Source organism: Eutrigla gurnardus, assembly GCF_963514095.1.
Source record: "Eutrigla gurnardus genome assembly, chromosome: 5".
Classification (NCBI taxonomy): domain Eukaryota; kingdom Metazoa; phylum Chordata; class Actinopteri; order Perciformes; family Triglidae; genus Eutrigla; species Eutrigla gurnardus.
Genome location: NC_139919.1, coordinates 28,837,623 through 28,863,757, shown reverse-complemented (window position 1 = coordinate 28,863,757; position 26,135 = coordinate 28,837,623). Strand labels below are relative to the sequence as shown.

Sequence of the window (26,135 nt, the reverse complement as noted above, 5' to 3'; positions counted from 1 at the left end):
GTACTCAAGTAAAAGTGCAGATACCTGAAAGTTCTACTTAAGTACAGTAATCAAGTATTTGTACTTTGTAAAACAAAGTATTTCTTTGTTACTTCCTTCCTCTGATGGGCTTCGGAGGGTTTTGCAGCTCCATCTTTGTAGAAATGAGTTGAAATCAATTTCAAACAGGTTTTAATTTCCTTTTGTTTCACAGGATTCTTTCCGTTCACTTGGTTTAAAGTAGTTTATAGAAACAATTCATCCTGTTTATACTCAACGTGTTTTTATTTCTGTGACTCCGTTCGTCCCTTTAACTTGAATTATGTCCCTTTTTCTTTTTTACCGTCTTCTGATTTCTTTACTTTCTACCTGAGCTTTATTTTTTGGGGGGGCAACAAATACCAAAGTCTCAGATGAGATTTTACCAAGATCCTTGTTGCATTATTTATGTCCTTCATTATGAAATAAATGATTTCCCAGCCTGTATAAACTTCCGTTTCTGTGTGATTTTTGTCCTCCAGAGCCTGATCGGAGGTTTAACGCCGGCCTTCTTTAAGCAGACATTTGGATGCCATCGCATGCACGCTCTTGTAATACGCGTGTTTAGCTGTCCGTTAAATTGTCTTGCAGTCTTTCCTGCGTGCCGCCGCGGTGGAGGCCATCTGTCGGCTCCGGAGGATGGATGGCACACCGGCTCCTCCCGACTTCATAAACCTGGAAAAGCGTGCAGCACCGGTGTCGTAGTAGGAGGATGGTAATTTCATCCTTCTAGCTGCTTTCCACCCACTAAATAATTATTTTATGCCTCCAGGAGCCGGACTTCAATGCCATCATTAAAGGAGCCGCATGTTTTCATGCCTTCGTCTCTAAAAGCCTCCAACGTGATGATGCACTTAAGGTCCATTATCGCCCTGAAATCAGAAACGTTGCAGAAAAACAAGCTGAATTCATATTTAACCCCCAAAAAAAGTTACTTGAAATAGTTTTTAACATTTCCTGTGTCGATATCGGCTGATTTCACTTACGTTTTTGATGAATTTCTCAGCATGGGGATCCCTTATGAAGGCTCTGGGTTTTGCCCCCGGGGGTCTCCTCACAGCCGACTGGTCTGTGTCACAATCAGGACTCTGGTTCTGGGCTGAAAACCCGCTTCCTGAGGTGCCTTGCCGGTCTGCTGGACTTCCCTGCCAACGCTGCTCGGCAGGTCCAGGAGTTTATCGGGCTAGCTGAACCGAAACCATCAGAACTGGCACAGATGACCTTCTGGCATCAGCTGGAGGATTTAAACCCACTCTGATTCTTTATGGCCTTGTTCTGGTATCAGGTTCATCATCACTTTCAGTCGGGGTTGTTACCTCAGGATTTTAACTGGGTTTGTTCTCACAGCTGATTTCTAAATTTCTAAATGATCATTTTTGCTCTCTTTTCTTCTCCGATACAATCCTTTATTTATTTCTTGCTCCCAAGAAACAGAAAAACTGCCCCTATGATACATAAACATGATAAACTGCCCTCTTAGTTGCCCCTATGATAGAAACACTGCCCTCTCAGTTGCCCCTATGATGGATAAACATGATAAACTGCCCTCTCAGTTGCCCCTATGATAGAAACACTGCCCTCTCAGTTGCCCCTATGATGGATAAACATGATAAACTGCCCTCTCAGTTGCCCCTATGATAGAAACACTGCCCTCTCAGTTGCCCCTATGATGGATAAACATGATAAACTGCCCTCTCAGTTGCCCCTATGATGGATAAACATGATAAACTGCCCTCTCAGTTGCCCCTATGATGGATAAACATGATAAACTGCCCTCTCAGTTGCCCCTATGATAGAAACACTGCCCTCTCTGTTGCCCCTATGATGGATAAACATGATCAACTGCATTCTCAGTTGCCCCTATGATGGATAAACATGATAAACTGCCCTCTCAGTTGCCCCTATGATAGAAACACTGCCCTCTCTGTTGCCCCTATGATGGATAAACATGATAAACTGCCCTCTCAGTTGCCCCTATGATGGATAAACATGATAAACTGCCCTCTCAGTTGCCCCTATGATAGAAACACTGCCCTCTCAGTTGCCCCTATGATGGATAAACATGATAAACTGCCCTCTCAGTTGCCCCTATGATAGAAACACTGCCCTCTCAGTTGCCCCTATGATGGATAAACATGATAAACTGCCCTCTCAGTTGCCCCTATGATGGATAAACATGATAAACTGCCCTCTCAGTTGCCCCTATGATGGATAAACATGATAAACTGCCCTCTCAGTTGCCCCTATGATAGAAACACTGCCCTCTCTGTTGCCCCTATGATGGATAAACATGATAAACTGCCCTCTCAGTTGCCCCTCTGATACATAAACATGATAAACTGCATTCTCAGTTGCCCCTATGGAAACACTGCCCTCTCAGTTGCCCCTATGATGGATAAACATGATAAACTGCCCTCTTAGTTGCCTCCATGATAGAAACACTGCCCTCTCTGTTGCCCCTATGATGGATAAACATGATAAACTGCCCTCTCTGTTGCCCCTATGATGGATAAACATGATAAACTGCCCTCCTTTCCAGGGGAGAAAACGAGATCAGTGCAGTAATGGGGGCCCTTTAATGGAGAAAACCAGATGCAGTGCTAGAAACCTGCCCCACGCCTGCAGCTGGGGCAGTTTTCTTCTGCTCCAGGTGTACGTGATCCTCGTGTCTCTCTCCTGTGAAGTAACTAAAGCTTTCTTCTCCGTTTGGAAGGCGAGCTCCCCGGCTGCACCGCCTCGCTGGCCGGCGCTCCGGGACTCGCCCGCTAAGTGGCAGCTGGCCGGCGGCCAGAGAGGTTACTGCAAGTTTTAGAGCCGGCTGCCTCGGAAGAACACGGCCGCTGCAGGAGCCGATCGATCCACACCGACTCACTCGGGCCAGGGTTCCCCTCCAGCTCACCGCCACACTTCTCTGCTCCGAGCTGCCGAGAGGAATCACGTGGCTGTTTGCTAATTACTACTGGAGCAGCTGCTGTTAACCCGCCATAAACTTCAGCCAACGCCACCTTAAAATGTCAGGTCGTAGTCAGAAAGACTTGCTCTGGTAACGAGTCCAGAGTAATACAGTGTGGTGTCCCTCAGAGACACTTTCCAGTGAGAAATGTGACTCCCAGCACCTCCATTAGCATTCTGAGCGTCGGGAGGAACCTGCCAGGAGCTAGCTCTAATAGGAAATACCTTTCCGTCGCTCATTTGTTGGCAGACAGACATCTTCGTGCAGAGAGTTTTCAAATATAATTCAATATCAACAGCGAGGAAAAAGCTTTTAATGGTTATTAATCCGTGGCCGTGTGAGAGGAGTCGATCTCAACGGTGGAGTCGTTTGAGGACGCCATCGTCATCGGCAGGACGTCAGCAGAACTTTCTCTCCTTCTTCTCAACTACAGTCCTAACTACTTTTTTTTTTTTTAAGTAGCCGGGGGAGGAGGGGGCAATATTCAGATATTTTTTTCTCTGAATCTTCAAGATTAAAATCATACATTTATGAGCAAAGATAAATCATATAATAATAATATTAATAAAAATTCAAATATTTACGAGAAAAAAAAATTTTTATTGACCATTTTTTGGATAGTGGGGGGGGGGGGGGGGGTGACGGAGATGGGGATGACCTTGCAGAAAGGGCCGCCGGTCGGATTCGAACCCGTGAACTCCGCTGCAGTGAGGACTCGTCCTCGATACGTTGGGCGCCGACTCACCACTGAGCCATCCCGGCTCCCTTCCTGAAGTTATTAAGTCATAAATTTGCGAGGTAAAAAACCCTCCCTTGCCGTGTACGATGCCTGCAATGATCGACGATCTAATGTAATTTAGCAATAAGAGAATACCAGCGATTTTAGGAGACAAAATACGACAGATCAGCAGATTAATTCTGATTTTTTAATCTCACAGAATATTCAAATTTTTTCTGTCGTAAAATCTGAGAGTTAAATTAATAGTTTAAATCTATTTTTTCCCTTTTTTTTTTAATCCGAAAAGACCAAATATCATATGGTTTTATGATAATCGTAAAGTGAAAATAAAGTTTGCATTTGAGGCTTTTGTTTCGAAGACATTTTAAGACGCCAACTTTCGAACATTTCAAAGACAATGTTTCTTTGATTAATCGTGAATGTAGTCAGATTGAACCCGTTAAAAAATATTGTCAACGTCTTCATGAAAACCAAACAAATTCCATCCGCCATGAGCGAACAGCTGCCTCCAGCGAGCTAACATGGAGCTAACAGCGAGCTAACACGAAACCTAACAGTGAGCCAACACGGAGCTAACAGTGAGCTAACATGGAGCTAACAGCGAGCTAACACGAAACCTAACAGTGAGCCAACAAGGAGCTAACAGCAAGCTAACAGTGAGCCAACACGGAGCTAACAGTGAGCTAACAGCGAGCTAACAGTTAGCCATAACAGAGCTAACAATGAGCTAACACAGAGCTAACAGCGAGCTAACACAGAGCTAACAGTGAGCTGACACAGAGCTAACAGTGAGCTAACACAGAGCTAACAGTGAGCTAACAGTGAGCTAACAGTGAGCTAACACGGAGCTAACAGCGAGCTGGCAATGAACGTGAACTCCCAGATTTCTGCTGCTGAACAGACTTTTGCTGTTGCTCATTGTGCATTCAGTCATGTTTCTCCTGCGGGCGAAAACATTTTTTTAACTCTGAATCTTCGAAGACTCTTCAAAGTGAGTACAAAGCAGAATCGGGAGCTTTTTCAGAAATTGGCAGGAGGGAGCGTGACGTCTGGGAAGCTCACACGGAGGTAATGAACCGCCGTTTTGTCAGGGAACGGCCCGGCGTTGGCTTTTAAAAGCCACTGGAGCTTTTCCAGACACAACTTTCTCTGGCAGCTCAACACACACAAATGGAAATGTGTCTAATGAAAGGCTTTTAGGGGGTATTGATTTATTTTTTCTTCCATAAGGCAGTTTTGTCCTTGACATACATTCAGACGGAGCATGCCGACGGGAGGAAAAACAACGTAATGCAACGATGTTTGTGTTTGCGTGATTTTTGTTCTCGGCTGCACCGCTTTTTTTATTTTCTGTGCTTCAAAACAGCTTCAGCATTTTAAAAAAGCCAAATAAAGAAGAAAGTCATTAGACTTGTTAATGAGCCAGTGGTGTAAGGAAGCCTGGAGAAGCGTAGGAGACGTTTCTGATCTCCCGTCCACGTACATCACTCATCCCCATATCTGCAGTGCAAATCGCTTGTGCAGAAACACCCTCCCTTATATTCCTCACAGTGAGGAACTCAAAGATGCAAGTCAGCGGTTTTTACTTTGTGTTACCAGAGCCGGGGGGGGGGGGGGGGGGGCTGTCATTACACTAATGCAGCACTGCTTTTCAACAAAGCCACCAGGAAGAGAAAGAAGAGGAGAGAACCAGAGAAACAGATGTTAAGATAATTGACCGGCCTGCATGACAACCTGCTTTTTTTTAAAAAAGAAACGTACAATTACTGTTCATCAAACGTCTGAAGCAGCAGGATTTCATCAAATAATCTGTCTCCGAAGGCACAGATCACTTAGCAGACATGAGAGCAGAAAGGTCACAGGGTTGATTCCCATGAAGCGCCTCTAACGCAGCGTCGTCCCCTGATGGATACAGATTATTGTGTAATCTCAGATTTTGCTTCCCAGGTGAGAGTTTGTAAACGACCACAGAGCAGAGAAGCATTCGTTAATCTCTCTCTCTCTGTTACTTGTAACTCTGCCGTTTCATAATCACGCTGATATTTAAACGCAGCGGCGTCGTGAAGCCTGAATTGTTTTTGTGTAACGTGGAAATGGATTTGAGCCTCAGACAATTTTAATACTAAGAATAAAAAGTGCAAGCACATATGATATATTGTTGATATTGATAAATCAGCATGATGGGAACACTTCCAAGCAACGAACATCACTAGTGGGATTATTGATTGAAACAGACACACAGCAGCCAATCATCATAAAGGTTTGTCTACAAACTCGTAATAAAACTCTTTTAAAATGCTCTTTATTAGCTTGTAACCATTGACTCCTCCCCTTTTAAAGCTCTGTTGTAGGCAACTCGACTTCACCACAAATGTCACCCCGAAACACCGTCACAACCAAAAGTCCGGTGGCCTGTGACACCAGGATCACCAGGACCTGGATGGACCAGGACCACATGGTGCCCCAGGTCCCGGGTAGGGAGAGGAAGAGTGCATGTTTGGTTAAAATCTACCCGTCCGAGGTCTAAAATCAAGAGAACCGTCAAAGGTGTAGACTTCATCCGTCGGCTCTAAACTGTAGGTGGTGATTCAACGTAACTGACCACGGATCAGTTTGTGGAGAACGTTAAACCCTTAGAAAGATATCCTTCATGCATCATATTTAGAGGTTTTTGAGCTGAAACATGGACACAGATGGATCCTTGAGAGGCGTCAACAGTAGAAGTACAAGATACTTGGGTTCAAAGAAGTATTCAACTTCCAAGTACACACTGAAGTATAAAGTATCCCTATGAAGGACATTTTTACTGTCTGTTTAAAAAAAATTTATAAAGTAACGAGCCTGTTTTGAAATTTGAGTAGATATTTGTTTTAAAATGTAGAAAGTAAAATTTAAAAAATAGTCAAAATAAATACTAAAAGTACAGACTCCTGTCAACACAATAGAAAATGTTAGTCTGGACTTTTGCATGAAGATATAATCAGCGATTCATCGTGTTTGTGCAGTTTGACTTCTATATCTTCTGGACATATTTTCAATTATTCCATATGTAAATAGACCCGGGGCGTCCTGAAAATGTTTTATCTCTCTCTCTCTCTCTCTCTCTCTCTCTCTCTCTCTCTCTCTCTCTCTCTCTCTCTCTCTCTCTCTCTCTCTACCAGACAATCAACCGGAAAATAGAAATGAAATCGGCAGTCCAACGACTCCCAATGCCGCTATTAAAGTTCCAGTGATTTAATAACGAGGATCACGGATATCACAGATCCCACACAAAGGCACTGCCATCTAACTTTGATTCCTGTTGTCGAATGTCGGAGCGTTTTGAGCAACAAGATTTTAAAAAAATATTTAGATGTCAGAGAAGCAGCGTTGCTTCATAGCACTCAACACGTCAAGTGGTGCAGTAAAGCGTTCTCGCCAAGTGAGGCGGAGCGCTGCTGCTGCCGGCTCATTGGCTGTTACCAGTGTAGCATTGAAGCAAGGTGGAAATTGGCATGCTACCTAACTAGCCGGTTATCCGCTAGTCAGCTAATTCCACCGTGCTTTAATGCTACTCCGACTGCAGAAAACCTTCTCCTCTGTGAGTCGGCGACTCGTCGTACGTTATTCGATCGTAGTACAACGGTTGCAAAAGCAAGGGTTCCCATAAAAATGGCCGCCGCTTTCACCATGCTGCCACGTTGATTTCATCGGCTTCATAGCAGCTCCCCGAGCCGTGATCTTTACAAACCTGACATTTAACTTTATCTCGTGGCGCTGACAGTTGAGAAAGAGTAGATCATTTGGGAAAACCACAGAAACTTTGACTTTGAAGGCATCACCGACCCGTAGAAGTCCTGCCCCCTTCGTTCAAACATCTGTTCATAGCCCCTCCCCCAGAACGCAGAGTGCAACCAGGAAGTAAGCATTGACAGAGAGGCAGGCCGTCCAATCATTTTCTGCAGCCCAACCTTTTTGATTGGACGGGGGTTTTACCGTCCTGTACGACGGCGTATCGGGGCCACTGTCGGGGGGAAAAGTTGCATATCTGCAAGTTTATAAAGTCGCAGAGCTACCGCTAGCATCTTAACCCAACCACCCGATCCATAAACACCCATAAGATGACAATTTAGCCCATATCAATAAAAACCAACATCCATCAACAGCCGTCAGGACCTTAACGAGGCATTGTCACGTGATAGTAATGGTGTAGTAATTAGAAAAAAACGGCATTGTAATAAAGTAGCAAATCTGAGACCCTCACTCACTTTTTCTACAGTGACCCTAATTCACCATCGTAGTCGTGCCACAGCCAGAGATGTCGGAGCATTTAATGTATTCATTCATCGGAATGTTACGAGGATTTCAAGTCATATAACAAAGTGTTTCTGAAGAGAATCACCTCCTCAACCTTTAAGGTAAATGTATCAGACGCTGAAAATGTAGTTTTGCAAGCGGATTTAAAAAAAGAGAAGACTGATCCAGGCCGGCTAACTGAGTCGGTGTGAAACTGCTGACTCTGCTGCAAACACATCTTATTTGTTTGAAAGCGTCCGGAGCTCTCAGACCATTATCGAACTTCTTTGGACAATTTTTAGCTTTTCAGCTCCCTGAAGACTCATTTTGCTCGCGTCGGTTTCTGACTTAATCGTAGTATATGGCTGTATTTTAAGAAGAAAGAGAAGAGCAGTGTTTCTTCTTCTCTTTCCTGTATTCTGGCACTCAAAGCCCAACTTAAGTGGAGAGAGAGGGGGAAGTATCATCTTGCGGTTTGAAAAGATAAGAGGGGGATTATTACACTGAGCCAGTACAGTTCTTTTAAAGTGTCTCTCTCTCTCTCTAAAGTGCCCCTGAACAGACATTAAGCTCGTTTCATGGCTTTAATTTGAGGGCAAAACGGCCACATTTCAATGTGATTTACCACCGAGTTGTTGTCTAAGAGCAGGGCTCGATAACGACGACAGCCACATCTTCTTCTTCTTTCTTCTTCCTGTCACTGATCTGAGCAGTCGAGTGAAATAAGTAAGTATAGGGAGTTTTTTTTTTAGGGGGGGGGGGTCTGGTTCTGGAGGATCCTTTGCTGAGAGCGGCGACGATTATTCTATGTGCGGCGGTTGATTCATAAATTATTTCCGAGTCGCATCAACAATATGGGGAAGCAGTGTGCTGCGAGGATGCAATACTTTAAATTGGAAAACTGGGCGGATCAGCTTCACGTGTCATCTCGGACCAGACCACCACATCCGGGGGGGGGGGGGGGTTGCATTAAAAGACCCCCCCTCAGACTCGGATGCTTCCTCCCACATGCTCGTTATCACTGAGAGCAGTTTGTATCATCTTACTGGTCACATGATCAGAGAAAGTGTAAAACACGTGGTCATTTCAAAATGAAGATTGTTGTTGGTTGCTATGGCGACGCTAACACGTCAAGTGGTGCAGTAAAGTGTTCTCGCCAAGTGAGGCGGAGCACTGCTGCTGCCGGCTCATTGGCTGTTACCAGTGTAGCATTGAAGCAAGGTGGAAATTGGCATGCTACCTAACTAGCCGGTTATCCGCTAGCCAGCTAATTCCACCGTGCTTTAATGCTACACCGGTTGCAGAAAACAAGCCGAGTGACGTTCTACGCTTCGCAACTTCGCGGCTCCTAACTTTGCTCGTTACTTTGAAACCTTCTCCTCTGTGAGTCGGCGACTCGTCGTACGTTATTCGGTCGTAATACAACAGTTGCAACAGCAAGGGTTCGCATAAAAATGGCCGCCGCTTTCATCATGCGGCTGCGTTGATTTCATTGGAGTCGTCCTATTTTATTTCCACGCATGTTTTGTGTATAAAAAACGATCCTAAAAGGTGCACCACACCAATTCTTAGACTTCTTTAAGTTTAGTTTACTGAACAAAGTGACCCTGATGATGTCATAGTGATGTCATCTCATTTCCGGACACTACAAGTTTCATTTTTAAAATGTTTCCCTGACAAGCAGTCGAATGAAACACGCTATCCTTGCATGTTGCATTGTGGGAAATGTAGGCTTGACCCCCACTCGAGGTGTTTTGACCTCTGCTACTTAAATTTCAACTTTTTGTAATTTATCTTTTTTATGCGGTGTTCCTCTGAAGTGGCCGTTAAAGTTGGACTCTTTTTCTCAATATGATGGCATCAAGATTAGGGAAACAATAACTTGTATCATAAACTACACAGCCCTTCATTATTGTTAGGTTGGATTGATTAACTGCACAGCCACACAATGACAAGAAGTTGGTTTGAAACCTTGAAAATTACAGTTTTCTCCCCAAAAAAGGCTATCCTGGCAGCAGCAGCAGCTTCATGACGTCATGGTGAGGTTAAATGCACTTTTTATTCACAAGTTAAAAATGTTCACAGGGGAAACATTCAAAACACAAACTCTACTTCTCCTTTTTTTTGTCTGTTATAATGGCAAGCTGTTGCGTTCAGGAGCCAAACCTCTGTTCTGCTCTGACCGGCGATGGACGAAGAAGCAGATGTAAGAAAATCTCATCATGAGGAGAATCAGGTGAATTAAATCCACCGCTGCTGTCCTCGGTGTGACTTACTGCGTGTTGATGTTGGAGGACATGGTTTTTGTTTAAGCACAAAGTCATTGATTGTCACAGCAGAGAGGATGGAGAGAGAGGGGGAAACAGCGGCTATGTGTTGCATGCCTCAGCGGGGAAAATGTCTTCGTATGCGGGCGGCAGCTCGCTGGGGAGCGGGTAGGAGAAGGGGAAGCAATGGTTGAGCTCCGGGTCCGTGGGCGAGTAGCCCGGCAGCTCGATGGAGGGGTGTCCCCCGCACTGCACCTCCGCGCCTGCCTCGTCCAGCACGTTGAACACCCCCAGGTTGATGTAGGACACCGGCTGGAAATCCACCGAGCAGTCCCGCTCCTCGCTGAAGAGGATCGCGCCGGCGCGCTGCCTCTCCGACGCGCGGCGGCTCCTATAAAACTGCGCCGCCTTGTACCTCTTGATGGCCACCAGGTTGATGAGCCCGAGCAGGCACTCCAGCGTGCTGAGCACCGTGGAGACCACCAGACTCCGCTGGTAGTCCCGCAGCTGCTCGCAGGCGGGGTTCGCCACCGCCGAGTGGAAGCAGTAGTGGGTGTATTTCCTCTCCACCAGGGAAGCGGTGTCCCCGTCCACCACCGCGCCGGAGAAGGCGGTGAGGACGCCCAGCAGGAACACCACGACGCCGAGGAGGAAGAAATTCCTGCAGCCGGGCTTCTCCATGCAACAGAGCAGCGCGGAGCCCAGCAGCACCTGGCCGACCCCGACCAGCAGCCCGGAGTAGAAAGCCCCCGCGGCGGCGCCGAGGTGGAAATGCGCCCTCACCGTAGATCCCAACGAGACGCATCGTAATCCAACGACAACTTCGCTCAGCGCGCACACGAAGAGGAGGGTGCTGGTGAAGACGGTGCACAGTCCTTTCCCACTCAACTTCATTATATTCCACCTCTGCCGCTCTGCTCGATCCCTCTCCCCCCGTCTTCATCCTCCCTCGTCTCCTCTGGAAGCGCTCTCACATCGGGACATCGTCTGCCGGTGTGACTCCTCCGGTTCAGCGCGGGCGATCCTCGCCACTGTGGCGTCGCTCTCGCATCCCCGCCGCTTTTCTTTTTTTTATTTTTATATAAATATAAATATAAATAAGTAATTCCACGTGAGCGCGCCTCCTCTATTATTTGTGCCACTTATCGATAATCCATATAGCAATGATCGCTTTGCTCCCCCCTCCCCAGATCGCCAACAACGCGCGCTCTCCTCCAAAAGTTTCTCCTCGTCTGCGTCGTCGGGTTGAATGATGTGCGCGCGGCGTTTTCTCGTGGCGGAGGAGGAGGAGGAGGACTCCCGCGGACCAATGACCGATGACCCGCGGGGGGAGCCTTTTTCCTCGGCTCTTTAAACGCGTCCGCCGGAGCCCCGCCGTGACTTTTATAGCCGGATGAAACGACTTGTGGTTGGTGGTCGAGAGAACAGAACCCCGGCAGGAGCAGACATCATTGGCTTTCTGCAACATTAATTCCTTCGTCGTAAAAGAAACCCCGTTTGTGTGACTCAGTGAAGTTAATTAGAAAGCTGTTTACAACACGAAGCATACAACTGCGTTATTACAGCTGAAAGCACATGTGTTCTAAATAAATGGTCGCCCATTGACCATTGTAGACATTGATATGCACATTTTTTTCTTCTTTTTTTTAAGGTAATGGTATGGAAGCCCGTTTCCGCCACTGAAAGAAAAATTATCGCCATGGTAAGTCATAATTATCACTTTTTTTAATCTCATAATTTCCACTTTCTGTCTCATAATTTCGATTTTTTTATCTCATAATTTCGACTTTCTGTCTCATAATTTCGACTTTTTATCTCATAATTTCGACTTTCTATCTCATAATTTCGTCTTTTTATCTCATAATAATGACTTATCATGGCGATATTTTTTTTCTTCTTATAGTGACGGAAATGGGCTTCCATACAAGGGCCATCTGCAATGTCAAAGTTACTTTATTATTACATGTCTATAAATGTATGTGGTATTGCTATTTCTTCCCTCGCGTGTGTGAGGATGACATGGCGCCTTACTGTGACGTAAAGAAAAAAGAAAGCGGTGCTACTCCTGCACATAAACGTTGTTTTTTATTTAAAATTAAATTATAATATCTATCAAAAACGCATCCAACTCCCCCACAGATGATATGACGTGCTACATGTGATGCGTCTACGTCATCCCCTCACATCACGTCGTCGTGGCTTGTTGGTGGATCACAAACTAACCGCGTTAATAATAGAAGAGAGCGGGCGCTGTCCGCGGTGCTGAAAGCGTCCAGCCCGGCCAGATGGCCGCTGACTGGACTCCTCTCCATCATCTCGGCCAAGTCAACAAACAAACACCAACAATCGTGAACGGGGGAGAAACAACAAGCTTCCCACGTGACCACGGAGTAAATAACGAGGCCCAAAACAGGCCTTGGTGTTCAGGGTCGGTCCCTCAATAAGAGAGACTTTTCTTTCTTTCTTTCTTTTTAATTAGCAGACAGTGTTGCTGATTAGAAATTCACTTTAGTCCCAAAAACAAATGTAGGAGGACACGACGCAGTGCTGTGATGAGGAACAGATGAAGCCTGAATGAAGCGTATGAATCCATGTTTATTTTTGCCACAAAATTCATATTTTGACTTTGGTGAGCTAAATGCTAACACCGGCATGCTAACATGTTGGTGTTATCAGTTATAACGGTTACCATGGTCACACACACATACCTCAATGAAATACATATGATATTATATTATAATAAGATGTTGAATTTTTTAAAAAACGTGTTGTTTCATCACATGCTAAGCTAGTTTAGCTTGTTAGCGTGCAACATTTGCGAACTAGCATATTTGTGCTGATTGTAAGAGTAAATAATTAAAAATACACTTTTTTTGACAGTCGTCAGAAGCACGAATGTCGACCACACGGTGGCAAAAGGTCACCAAACTCTTTAGGGATCATCCTCTTGGGACCGCGAATGTCTGTCATCATGGCAACCCGTGAAGCTATTTCCGTGTGGAACCAACCGTTTGTGCTAGCTGCGAGCTAAAGGCTCATTTCAGAGGAAGTTTCCCAAACGTGAAGAGGCAGCAGAGCATCGGAGGAGGAAAGTTCACGGAGTGGAGTTGATTAGTTTCCGACTCATTTCCTTCGGACGTGGAAACTTTCAGAGGACAAGCGCGACTTCTTGGATTTAATGAACCAAATGTTTGATGGTTGCAGGTGAAGAGAATTTACACCAGGGAAACCCCTCGCCCACCCATTCATCACAATGAGCCACCTCATTGACTGTACCAGTACAGCTGCCAGGAAGGTGTGTGTGTGTGTGTGTGTGTGTGTGTGTGTGTGTGTGTGTGTGTGTGTGTGTGTGTGTGTGTGTGTGTGTGTGTGTGTGTGTGTGTGTGTGTGTGTGTGTGTGTGTGTGTGTGTGTGTATAATTAGGTTACTTTGCATGGGTGTGCAGTTGAGAGAAGGTGCTGATGATCTGCTGAATGTGGTTGATTGATTGATTGGCAGTCCTGCTTGCTGGCAGATCTGAGGAAACCAAGACCTTCACCTTTGGACCTTTTTGACCCAGACACACACACACACACACACACATGCACACAGACACACACAGCTCTTAGTCCAGCCTTCTGTTCCACTATTGTATAACGTCCACACTTTTGCTTGATCAGCAGATTCAAACCAAAATCCCATTTGTTGTTCTATAACGTGGGCGTCATGAAGCCTTTGGAGACTGTGACTGTGATTAAGAGACGATACAAAATAAATCAGCTTCAGTTTAACTCCCAGTGGGACGGTCGGCACGCTTTTTAAATCTGGGGGGAAAAAACTGCTGAATTCAATCGTCCGGCAAATTTGATCAAGCAAAAGTTGTTAACGGCATCTGCCTTCTTCATCGGGGTTCATCTCCACGAGACAGACGGTTTACCTGCCACGGTAAATGACACACACACACACACACACACACACACACACACACACACACACACACACTCACTCACTCACTCACATAAACCTGCCTTCACATCACAGTAAAATCACCTTTTTCCTGTGTGTGTGTGTGTGTGTGTGTGTGTGTGTGTGTGTGTGTGTGTGTGTGTGTGTGTGTGTGTGTGTGTGTGTGTGTGTGTGTGTGTGTGTGTGTGTGTGTGTGTGTGTGAAGGAACCGTGTGATGCAGTTTCATGGCGGCTGTTACAGCAGCAGCGGCGACAGGTCGGCCTGTAAAATCCCGTGTCTGCCTATAAATATTAATGAACGTGGAGCTCCTCTGCTGGAACCGGGGAGAGACTCAAACTGTGTTTATCTCAAAGAAGTGAATCGATGGAGAGGCGGAGGGCTATTCCAGACGCCAGAGGCTGGAAAGTAAATTAACATAGACGTGAGGCAGTCGGGGGGGGCAAGAGTAGCTGCACTAGACAATGTTTTTATATCAACCATGACTCAAATGTTTAATCTGAAAACGGTCATCACTTCACTTCTGCAGCTCCCCTCGGCTCTGCAGAGCTTTCTAACGTTTGGTTTCCCAGACCTCGGTTTCTGCTTCTGAACAGCAACGTCAGACTCCGAGGTGAGGAAGAAGAAGAGCGAGGTCGCCCGGCTCAGAGGACAACGTTTACAGGCTGAGGTCAGAATAGTTGCTCATGTTTCCTGAATTTAGGCGTAGTCGACATATCGACAATGATTTGGTCACTTGGGGCAGCGAAGAGGGCTTTAAAGGTGCTAAACAGAAAATTTGGAGCAAATACAAACACATTTTGCCCCCTGCTGGCAGAGGCACCTTAATGCAGGGGCTTACCTGGGCTTCAGCCAGGGGCCTCGACCAATCAGGGGATTTTTATTGAATTGGGCCGGTTTTAAGTTGCGACTGGGCTTGAAAGTGTCAATCGGATCTGGCAACATAAGTGAGATAATGGCATTATTTTATGCGTTGACTGAAATATTCCATATTTGCATGATAACATTTTGTAAGACACTTCATTTAATGGCCTAATACATCTTTTTTTTTTTTTTTTTGAACAAATTTTGGCCTAATACATCTTGAGGTTTTCACTTGTAGAGCTACTTTTTGAAGACAAAAAATTGAAGGAATGTAGGTCGAGTTGCTTCAAGGGAGTTCTTATCGACAGGAAAAGATAGTTTTACCTAGGAAGAATAAACGCTTGTAGGAAACACTTGTTGAAGCTTCTCTTTAGAATAAAACACTGAAAAATACATTCAATGAATCGGTACAAAACTACTCACCATTATCAGTCACTGTCGAAAAATAAATTCAAAGCAAATTAATAAAAAAGTATTCTCTCCGTAATCTCAATCAAAATTCAATTCAACTTTTTAAACTCTTCACCCGGTCATTTTAATTTGCACTTCTTCATCTTATAATAGACTTCACCGCTCGACTGCAAATATGTTTGAATTGGTTTCCGTGAAGCCGACTTTTTAATCAACGAGTAAAACGGGCCCCGACTAAATCCAGGAGATGAAATGAAATCACAAAGACCAACAACGCTTAACGATGTTCATCGGCTCGTTTCTCTTCTTCTTTGTTATTTGAAGTTATGAATCATCCTTCAGGCTTTAAGTACGTCTCGTCCCCATCACTGTGATTGTTCTGCTCCGCCTTAAAGAAGACTAATAGGAGGATTTGTTAAATGGATATCCATGCCCGCCCCCCCCCCCCCTCCTCTAATGATGACGATCATACTTCAACTTCTTCTTCATTAGTGAAAAGCAAGAGATGATGATCACATGTGAGATCTTTATTTAAAACCAAAATGAGATGTTTCTTTCTTATTGTCAACTAATCTTAATAAATAATAAACCTATGAATGTTTGAGATCTCCGCTGTAATTCCATCAGTGTTTCTTTAATACCCAGAAATTAAATGTTAAAGATGTTTTAATAAGCTCAATAATTTCCTTAAACAGCCGAGTGCTCTAGGTTTTTAGCCAAAAAGGAGTGAAATCCTGAAAAAGTGCGTTTTCTATTTCCATATATATATATATATATATAGATAGATATAGTTTGTATTTGAGGCCCAGAACGATGAATGTGACTCACAGTATAATATCAGGTTTTATGCTCACATAGTAAATCCTGATGCTACAAAGACTCAGTATAAGACTTCTGTTTGATGCTCAGTATTCAGTTTAGTGGCCTGTAATTTAATTACATGGGACTCTTCATGTATTAGTCTCCTTGTGGGGCTTTCTGCTGTATTAAAGAGGCCATTTTCTCTGCATGCTTTCTTGTTTGGTTTGAGTCACCTCAACTCTCTTATGTAAGTATTTTCCATTTAAATTAACTGTAAAAAATGAAATTGTACAGCCATCATTGGCTCCAGTTTACTAGTTATACGTTACAATAAAAACGACCCTTTAGCCTTTGATAGAGCACTTTAAAATAATGTTTAATTACCAGAGAAGGTTCCTTTCATCTGACAAGATAATACCCGTTTTCCGTCTTGAATTATATTATAAATACAGTGTTCATGTAAATCTATTCCCCCTCATCTCTCATATGTACCGTTCCGGTATCAAACCCCCGTGTCTCCGTGTTGCATGCAGGACACGTGGCTGAGTGGTAAACGGAGACGCTGCAGAGTCCCACACAGGATTATCCGCCTCGTCCACCATTTAGAAGGAACAGATGTCTCTGAACCGAGCTGGATCTGGTCCAGGACTCTACTCCGACCCCCCCACCACCCGTTCTCCAGCGTGTCTGTGCATCCTAAAACACACTAACGGCTGCTGTGGACATCACACATGGACGAACGCAATACAAGACAGATTAGCTGGCTGACTTCTTCACTTTGTATTTAATAACTTCCACAGATTGCAAAGGGGGAACCTGGGCCATTTGTTTGGACTGGCTTTAATTAGTATTTTTAATTACACACTGTCTGGGACCCCTTTCTGTTTTTCGGCGGCGGCCCACGAGGGAGCCTCGTCCTCCAAACGCTGCTGGAAGACTTGCAGCAGGAACCTGATGTGTTTTCTCAGTATGTTGAGGCGGCGTGGCCGACGCTCACGTTCTCCTGCAGCTGCTGCTCATTTACACACAAATGTAACATATAAAGTCTAACCCCATTATTTCTGCCCTGTGACATCAGAGTCACGTGGCCCTCACGGTCGGTCATCGCAACAGCCGATGACGTGATCTTTCCCATCAGTGTCCTCCACACCGAGGAGGATAAAAAGCTCTAATATGTGTGGAGAAGCTGTAATTACAGGTTGTGTTGTAGTGTCAGCAGAAGTAGAAACAGCTGCTTCTAGTGCAGCAGAATCCGGTTTCCTCGCTCCGAGGGGAGTCCAGGACGCGAGTAGAGGCATTTCAAGTTCTCCCTCCTGGCAGCGAAGCTCGGAGGATCAAACCGGACGTCGCCGAGGTTCAGAAGAAAAGGAGTGACGACGTGCGACTCAGTGATCGTCTTCTTTATCATCGCGCTGATAAAACGTTTTACAAACAGGACTAATGGTTTTATGGTTTATGATCATCCATAAAAACATCGGATTTACGTGAAGAGCGGTTTTACTCTGCTATGTTTAAAGTCTTATTTGAAGTTTATATATATATTTTTTTTTAAAACAACACAATGTCAGAAAGCTCCTAAGTGTGCATGAAAACACAATGATGCTGTCAAACTGATGTGTGGGTTCAGAGGACAAAAAGACAGGTGTGTATACGAGTGAGAACAGACACTTTAATAAATCCAAAACTAATTTCCAATTCCATTGGTACGACACACACGGATTAATGGTGGAGTTATTTAGTCCTTTTGAGGCGGCAAATCGACACGTAATCCACTTCTCTATGCTATTATTTACTTACAGTTGTGAGGATCTGACTCTCCCCCCCCCCCCCCCCCCCCCCACGTTAGTTAGTTAGAAGCTTCTTTCAGGAACATACACTAGAGCGGGTTCAGTAACTTCAACCTGCAGGTTTTCATGATGCAGCGTCGGAGTGGAAGCGAGCCTCCTGGTGGTCGAGCTGGTCTCCTGCTAGACTGATGGTTCAGGATCGTCTGCCGGAGGCTCAGAGAGGCCACCGCACTTGCTCTTTAAAGAACGGCCCAAAAACAGCCAGTACTCCTTACGGATAGTGTCCTTCTTCAGCGCCAGAAGTTGGCAAATCTTCAAGAGGAGGGAAACGCATAAGACAGGTCAGAAAACAACAACGGTGCAATTTTTAGTTTGTTTCTAAAAACATTTCTTATCAGCAAAGATTCAACATAATCACAACGTTGTAACTTCCCTGAACAAAGCACTTACTTCTAGAGCCTTTCCTAAAGTTTCCTTTTGCTCCCCTTCTGTCATATTTTCCTTTTTGTTGCCGTTTTCCAAGACGTCCTCGTAGCAATCAAACAGAAATGCAAGGAGATACGGTGAACAGTGCGTCTCCTTCAGCTCAAGGATCCTCTCCAGCAGCCCCGGCGGAGACGACAGACCTTGGTTCTGCAGCATCCTTGGAAAAAAAAAAAAAGATACTGTTGGTGAGCTTTTCAATTTTTAATAATCTCTACTCTGCTTTTTGTTCTCCCTGTAGTGTGAATGTCTGAATGGGGATGAGACAATGAAATATATCAGTCCTCTTCTAGGCAGGCTGGACCAGAAGAACAAATACACATTATACTTCAGAATGAATGGATATGTAACATCTCACCCTTTCAAATAGTTCCATGGACTTTCATTGTGGGGAGCCTTCTTGACCTGGCTCAGACAGTACCTTCCACAGACAGGGGGAACGGGGTCAAATGTATGCAACAAGCAGCAACAATGCTGGGGTAATAAAAAGAACATCTTTTCTAATAGAACATCTATATATTGGCACGTAAATATAGATTAATGCTCAACACTCAAGAAAGTTCTCCTCCTAGCAACGTTGTGAAACTAGAAAATGATTGCAATACTTCATTTCTGAATGACGGTGTTGAAATAAGAGCTTTATTTATGAGTCGTGTCCATGTGCCAATGTTAAGTTCCACCTGTCATCTAGCATTCCATTACTTTTCCTGATGTTTTAGGTTTTTGGCATCAGCATCGAGATTTCATCAAAGTCATCATTTTTTTGCATCGTCACAACACTTTTTCAATATTGGCTATTTCTGTTAGGAAGTAAAAAAACAAACTTTAAGGACTCACTGAATCTCTCGCTCCACGATGGCCGGGTCGGAGAAGCCTGTCGTGTGAGAAATGACGAAATGCCTCTGGTTCCATGCAGAGTTATTCCTCACATCTTCCTCCAGAAGACACTCCACGAACTCCAGCTCACTGTCCCACAGCTTGTACTCCTGCAGCATGACCAAGACAAACATTGGCACAGTGCTTGTTGTTATGTGTGTTATTCGTGGCCGGCCCTGCAAAACCCACGAGACCAATACTGACCACAGAAGGCCTCAAACAACACATACGTGATGGATTCATTCTGGCAGCGGAGGGGCTCGCTGTGGGCAGAAATACTGGATCTCTGCCCTCGTATCGTATTTTTGTTTTTAAGCCATCTCTGCAGAGAGCTCAAACACCTACCTGGATGACCCACTGTCTGTGCTGCCAGGCGTGGTAGTTCTTTGCATCTTGGCTGAGAATGTCGGCAATGAACTCCAGTTCCTCCGTGGGGTCACTCAGCCAGTCCACCACCATACGCCTGTGATGCCTGCAGGAGGAGTTCAGAGGGATCGTCTTACTGACTGATGTTTTCAAACCCAATCATCTCTAAAAAATGCCTCGCTTCACCTCGCTCTCTCTTTGAGGTTATACCCATTCATATTTAATGAGGAGAACAGTGTCTTCAAAACAAATATTTACATTTATTAAAGTCCCAGTCGACAAGTCCGGCGGATCGAGGGCACTCCATGTTTACAACTCTCAGGCTCCTCCCCCTCGACCACCGAGCTCCTCCCCCTCGACCACCAAGCTCCTCCCCCACAACCACCGAGCTCCTCCCCCTCGACTTCGTGCCCTTTGAAATCCCTTAGATCACGCCACCTTTGAAACGCGGGTCCGATGTTGACTCTGGTTTTATCACGGGGACCGTCGCCATCTTTCTTTTTTTCCTTCTTTTCCACCGGTGTTTTCTTCTCCTCGGTTGTTTTGGACCTCCTCGTTTGGGTTTTTAACGAGGAATTGGAAGCTTGTTGCTACTTCCCTCCACCTCCCCCCTGTGATAGTGGTACGACCCGAGGGGGGAGGGGCTCCGTGTGTGCACGAACACAGCCCTGCGTGCTGATTGGACAGGATGATCTGTCGATGTTTGCAAAACAAACAGGCTCTACGTGAACGTAGAGGCACGCTTTTTCTTCTAAAACCGGATGATTTATGTTGTTCTATCGGAGCGTAGTGTCGGCTTCAGTGAATATGATCAAACACATGTTGCCGACTGGGACTTTAATGACAGATTCACCACCGCTACATGAACATGAGCGCTGAGCTGAAACTCACCAGACTTGGTAGTTCTTGGGTTGCTCCTCGATGATGGCAGTGATGTACCTCATCTCCTCCCTCAGGTCCTTGGAGAGGGCTTGGAGCAGCACTCGTCTGTAGTGCCTGCACACACCCAACCCCCCCCGAGACCAGTTAACAAACCTGCAGCATCTTTATTCTGAAAACACGTCTAAAAGGGACGGCTTTGTCTAAACATGACGAGGAGCAGCTTTTATGATTCACAGCATCAGAAGGAGGAGAGCCTCCTCCACTGGGAGGCTTTTTCTCCAAAGTACCACTTTGGATATAATTCTATAAACCACGATTCAAAAGATAATATATATAGTGCTCTTGCTTTGGTTCCCCATGATGTGAGAATGAGACACTGCTACATAGTTAATGCTTTTCCATATTCCAAACATGCGTCATGCTCACCAAACTGTGTAATTGGCAGCGTTCAGCTCGATGGCTTCTGCTGTCAAGGCGAAAGCCCGATCGCTTCGTTCATCGTTCTTCAGGAGTGCACGGAAATAGTCGTACACATCGGAGACTGGTGGGAGGAAAGACACCACACGTTATATGTTATGTTATATGCATGTTGTAACACAATACTTGGTTTGGTCTACTGTGTGTAAAGTTAGAGTTATTAAAATCATTCAAGTGTATCACGTTGCTGCCGTTCAGGCACGTGTTGGCTCGGCCCTTTTAAACCATCTCTTGCCAACACCCACAACAACCTTACACTTTTCAGAATAGGCGATCTTCACTACAGGATTGGGTCCATCGTCCTGACAAACTGGCTCCAGGTCAGCCCACTCCTTTCTGTCTCTGCAACACAAAAACACGGGGGTGGACTTTTCCTGGCTGCTTCCCCGACACGCCGCCTACTGCAGCGAGCACTTCTCACTTTGTTAAACAGATATATTAATTCATAGTGATTCTGATAACCAGGATATCAGCACAGTTCATCTGTGCTGTTTGTTGTCTCCCAGCACCCTCCAGCACCCCGCTCACCCAGACCATGACACCCCCCACTCCCATCTAGTCCCTCCCCCTCATCTGCCAGACACTGAAATCAGCTGATCTCCTCCCTAATAATAATAATATTTATAATAACTGCAGTTAACAAAGTGATTTTGACAGCAGAATATAAATATGGTCAGGTACACAAATACAACAAACACATTAGCATTAATTAGCATTAGACATCACATAAAAGTCTCTAAAAGTTTGTTTTAAGAAGTGATTTAAAAGGTCACGGATTCATTCATGATGACACATACCTCACTATTAACACACACCTTAAACTGTAACAGAGCTCCTTGTGAATTTAAGTTATTATTCACCGCCATAATGTACCTTATTATTACTGTATCTGTGCTGTATTTATTCCACCATACTGGTTTAGAGATTTCTTCATCTGTCTGTATATTTATCCAGTCATGCCTGCTAAAGACTATTCATTACCTGTAATTTATATATAAATATTTTCTCTCTATATATGTATTCATTCATATATGTTCAGAGTCAGTACCGGTTTCTATTTATAAATATATATATCCTTCAGGATGCTGCTGCTTGTTGTTTATTTGTGCTGAACTTTTGCACTAATGCCGTTTATTTTTCCTCCATATTAATCTGTACAGTTTTACTTTGTGTTTCTTTCATTGTGTCCTCCTACGGCTACTCTGTGTACCTTTAATTGCCCTCCGGGGTCCAAATAAAAGCATGTTAATTGAATTAAATGCTCCTGTTCAGCAGACACCGGGCTGGGCTGAACTCACAGAGAGAAGCAGTCCATTCGCACAACACGATTCCTATAAATACTAGTTTAATGTTTAATCAAATCCCCACACTGGTTATGATGGGAAACATTAACGAAACTAACTAAACTACAGCTTTACTTCAAATGCTAATAGGAGCAGCTAGCAGGCTAGCCAGTCGGGCGTGTGTGCGCGGATGATAACCGACTATTACCTGTAGAAAACGTATCGCGTCGGGTCGAGGAAATAGTCATCCCCGATGTGGTCCTCGGCCTCGACGTCAAAGCCTTTGTCGTCCTTCACTTCTGCGGGTTCATTTGAAAGCTCCTCGACACCTGACATCGCTAACTGTGTAGCTTAATCTCCTCTGAAGCCGATGGAGAGGAAGGAGGAATACGTCACATCCGGCTTAACGGAAAGCTGCCTTTACGTGCTGCGGGAAATATGAAATCCCACCGTTAATTGCAAAAACCCAGCTGTTTTATATAATATAGTGCAGAATGGAGGGATCGCGGTGCCGCGGTGCGCGTACCCTGATGTCCGTCTGTCCAGTGATTCGTCATCCCGTACTGTTTAGGCGGGGGGTCTAGGGTCCTCCCCCCCCATCACATTACATGCAATTTCCCACATTACTGGTGCGTTCTAACATGTTTTTAGAAGATGTCTCTTCCGCATCCAATGTCTCGATGATGAAAAGTCAAAGAAGGATGTAAAAAAAAATGATTAAATAGTTGGGGAAAAAAGTTATAAAAATGTCATAGTATGTCGAAATAAGTTTTAAAAAAAGTCATAAAGTATGTTGAAAAAAGTTGTAAAAAATCAGTTATATTTTATTTTTTTATTTTATATATTAACTTATAAAAAAATTGAAAAAGTTATAAGAATGTCATAGAATAGGATATCTAAAAAGTTATGAAAAAAATCATATGCTTCTATATCGCGTGTCAATCAAAGTCTGAGTGTAGTGAGTGCAAAATAGTTATAAAAAGGCTTAGTCATATTCCCCCCCCCCCCCCCAAAAAAAAGTCATACTATAGCACGTCGAAAAGTCGGGAAAAAGTCAGTCAGAATATATTCATAAAAAAATATTTTAAATTGTTAAAGAGTGATAAAAATCGCTCATATCGCTTGATGCACCAAGTCTCAGTGTAGTGATTCCAAATCAGCCATAAAAAGCCATGATCAATTTTTTCAGGAAAAAAAAAGTCATACTATAGCATGTCGAAAAAAAAGTGAAAAATCAACAAAATTCATAAAATGTTGTAAAAATGATGTAAAAGTCCTAACATATGCTTCTATGTCGCGTGTCAATCAAAATCTGAGTGTAGTGAGTCCAAAACAGTCATAAAAAGGCTTATTCATGGCAGGCAGGTGGTTGAGTGGTTAGAGTGCATGCCATTTACCCATGTCTGCATATATGCAGCAGCCTCAGGTTCGAATCCCGGCTGGAGATCCTTTGATACATGTCACATCCCCCTCTCTCTCCCATGTTTCCTCTCTATCCACCGCTAAATACAAAGGTGTCTATGCAAGAAAAGAATCTTTAAAAAAAAGAAGCCTTGATCATATTGTTAAAAAAAAGGTCATGCTATAGCATGTCGAAAATTCACGAAAAAGTCAGTCAGAATATATTAATAAAAAAATATTTAAAATTGTTAAAGAGTCATAAAAATCGCTCATCTCGCTTGACGCGCCAAGTCTCAGTGTAGTGAGTCCAAAACAGCCATAAAAAGCCATGGTCAACTTTTTCAGGGAAAAAAAAAGTCATACTATAGCATGTCGAAAAAAAGTGAAAAATCGACAAAATTCATAAAATGTTGTAAAAATGATGTAAAAGTCCTAACATATGCTTCTATATCGCGTGTCAATCAAAATCTGAGTGTAGTGAGTGCAAAATCGTTATAAAAAGGCTTAGTCATATCCCCCCCCCCCCCAAAAAAAAGTCATACTATAGCACGTCGAAAATTCACGAAAAAGTCAGTCAGGATATATTCATAAAAAAATATTTAAAATTGTCAAAAAGGCATAAAAATCACTCATCTCGCTTGACGCGCCTAGTCTCAGTGTAGTGAGTCCAAAACAGCCATAAAAAGCCATGATCAATTTTTTCAGGGAAAAAAAAAGTCATACTATAGCATGTCGGAAAAAAAGTGAAAAATCGACAAAATTCATAAAATGTTGTAAAAATGATGTAAAAGTCCTTACATATGCTTCTATATCGCGTGTCAATAAAAATCTGAGTGTAGTGAGTCCAAAACAGTCATAAAAAGGCTTATTCACGGCAGGCAGGTGGTTGAGTGGTTAGAGTGCATGCCATTTACCCATGTCTGCATATATGCAGCAGCCTCAGGTTCGAATCCCGGCTGGAGATCCTTTGATACATGTCACATCCCCCTCTCTCTCCCATGTGAAAAGTGCGGAGTTCAACAGCACCACCACGTCACGTCGTAACGGCATTCAGGCAGCTGCAATGACAACTGTCACTGATCTGGGTTCATTAACAGACTGTACTGTCCGTACGTCAACGTCACTCATGTGAGCCCGCTTTTAGTGTGTGCTCGACACAGAGACAGCAGGCTACTAGTTTGTAAGCTACCTGGCTCTAGCAGTTCGCGTTAGCGGCTTATAGTCACTCACGTTAAGTTAACGTTAGTAAGCTGGTCAAAATGTATCATGGATACATTTGTTTTTAAACGTCGTCGGACGGAACAACAGATGGCGGTGGCGGGCGTGTTGGATGCGCCTGTGTCTCAAATGCAGGCGGCCCGGTTCAGCAGCATCATTTTTTTTTTCCACCTTCAAAAAAAGTCCTCCCAGTGCGTACTGGATTCCAGCTGGCAGCGCCACTGGGTGTTGTTATATATTCACATTGAAATTCTGACATTGATTTGAGCCCCACCGTAGTTGAACCAGAAAAAATACTCTGGCGCCGCCACTGTGTATGCATGACCGTTTAGGGCTTCCGTAGAATAGTATATCAGAAAAAGTTATTAAAATGTCATCGTATAGTTTGTCGAAGAAAGATGAAGTCATGAGATAGGATGTTGCAAAAAAGTCTGAATAGTATGTCGAAAAAAATCATAAAAAAGTAATAAAAATGTCATGTCATAGAATAGGATGTCAGGGGGAAAAAAGCTACAAAAAAGTCATAGAATAGTATATGAAAAAATTATGAAAAGTAGGATGTAAAAATAGGTCAGAATAGTACGTTGAAAAAAAATCAAAGTTATAAAAATTTTTTTTTTTAAAGTTATTAAAATGTCATTGTATAGTATTTCGAAAAAAGATGAAGTCATAAGATAGGATGACGCAAAAAAGTCTGAATAGTATGTCGAAAAAAATAATAAAGTTTTAAAATGTCATAGTAGAGTATGTCGAAAAAAATTAGAAAAAAGTTGGAAAAAGTTATAAAAATGTCATGTCATAGAATAGGATGTCAGGGGAAAAAAAACTCTAAAAAATCATAGAATAGTATATGAAAAAATTATGAAAAGTCAAGAGTAGGATGTAAAAAAAAGTCAGAATAGTACATCGAATTTCTTTTATAAAAAAGTCGGAAAAAGTTAAAAAAAAATGTCATAGTATGACAGAAAAAAGTTTTTAAAAAGTCATAGTATAGTATGTCGAAAATCAGAATCATAAAGTTTAAAAATGTCATAGTAAAATTATAAAAAAGTTGGAAAAAGTTATAAAAATGTCATGTCATAGAATAGGAT

The 26,135-nt window shown here is 43.7% G+C and overlaps 2 protein-coding genes across 2 annotated transcripts; both read right to left on the bottom strand.

Annotated features, from left to right (window-relative positions):
- Positions 1-10,035: 10,035 nt before the first annotated feature.
- Positions 10,036-11,500, bottom strand: tmem271 (transmembrane protein 271). Its single transcript, XM_084010573.1, has one exon. It carries the CDS (start codon positions 11,144-11,146, stop codon positions 10,355-10,357), a length of 792 nt encoding a protein of 263 aa, XP_083866699.1. The 5' UTR covers positions 11,147-11,500; the 3' UTR covers positions 10,036-10,354.
- A 6,420-nt stretch (positions 11,501-17,920) lies between these two features.
- On the bottom strand, positions 17,921-22,821 carry fnta (farnesyltransferase, CAAX box, subunit alpha). Its single transcript, XM_084009181.1, has 9 exons — positions 22,634-22,821; positions 21,399-21,484; positions 21,092-21,206; positions 20,675-20,779; positions 19,763-19,889; positions 19,379-19,527; positions 18,900-18,962; positions 18,509-18,701; positions 17,921-18,370 (listed from the first exon to the last, which is right to left on the bottom strand). The coding sequence occupies exons 1-9, from the start codon at positions 22,759-22,761 to the stop codon at positions 18,239-18,241; spliced, it is 1,098 nt and encodes a 365-aa protein (XP_083865307.1). The 5' UTR covers positions 22,762-22,821; the 3' UTR covers positions 17,921-18,238.
- Between the last annotated feature and the right edge of the window lie 3,314 nt (positions 22,822-26,135).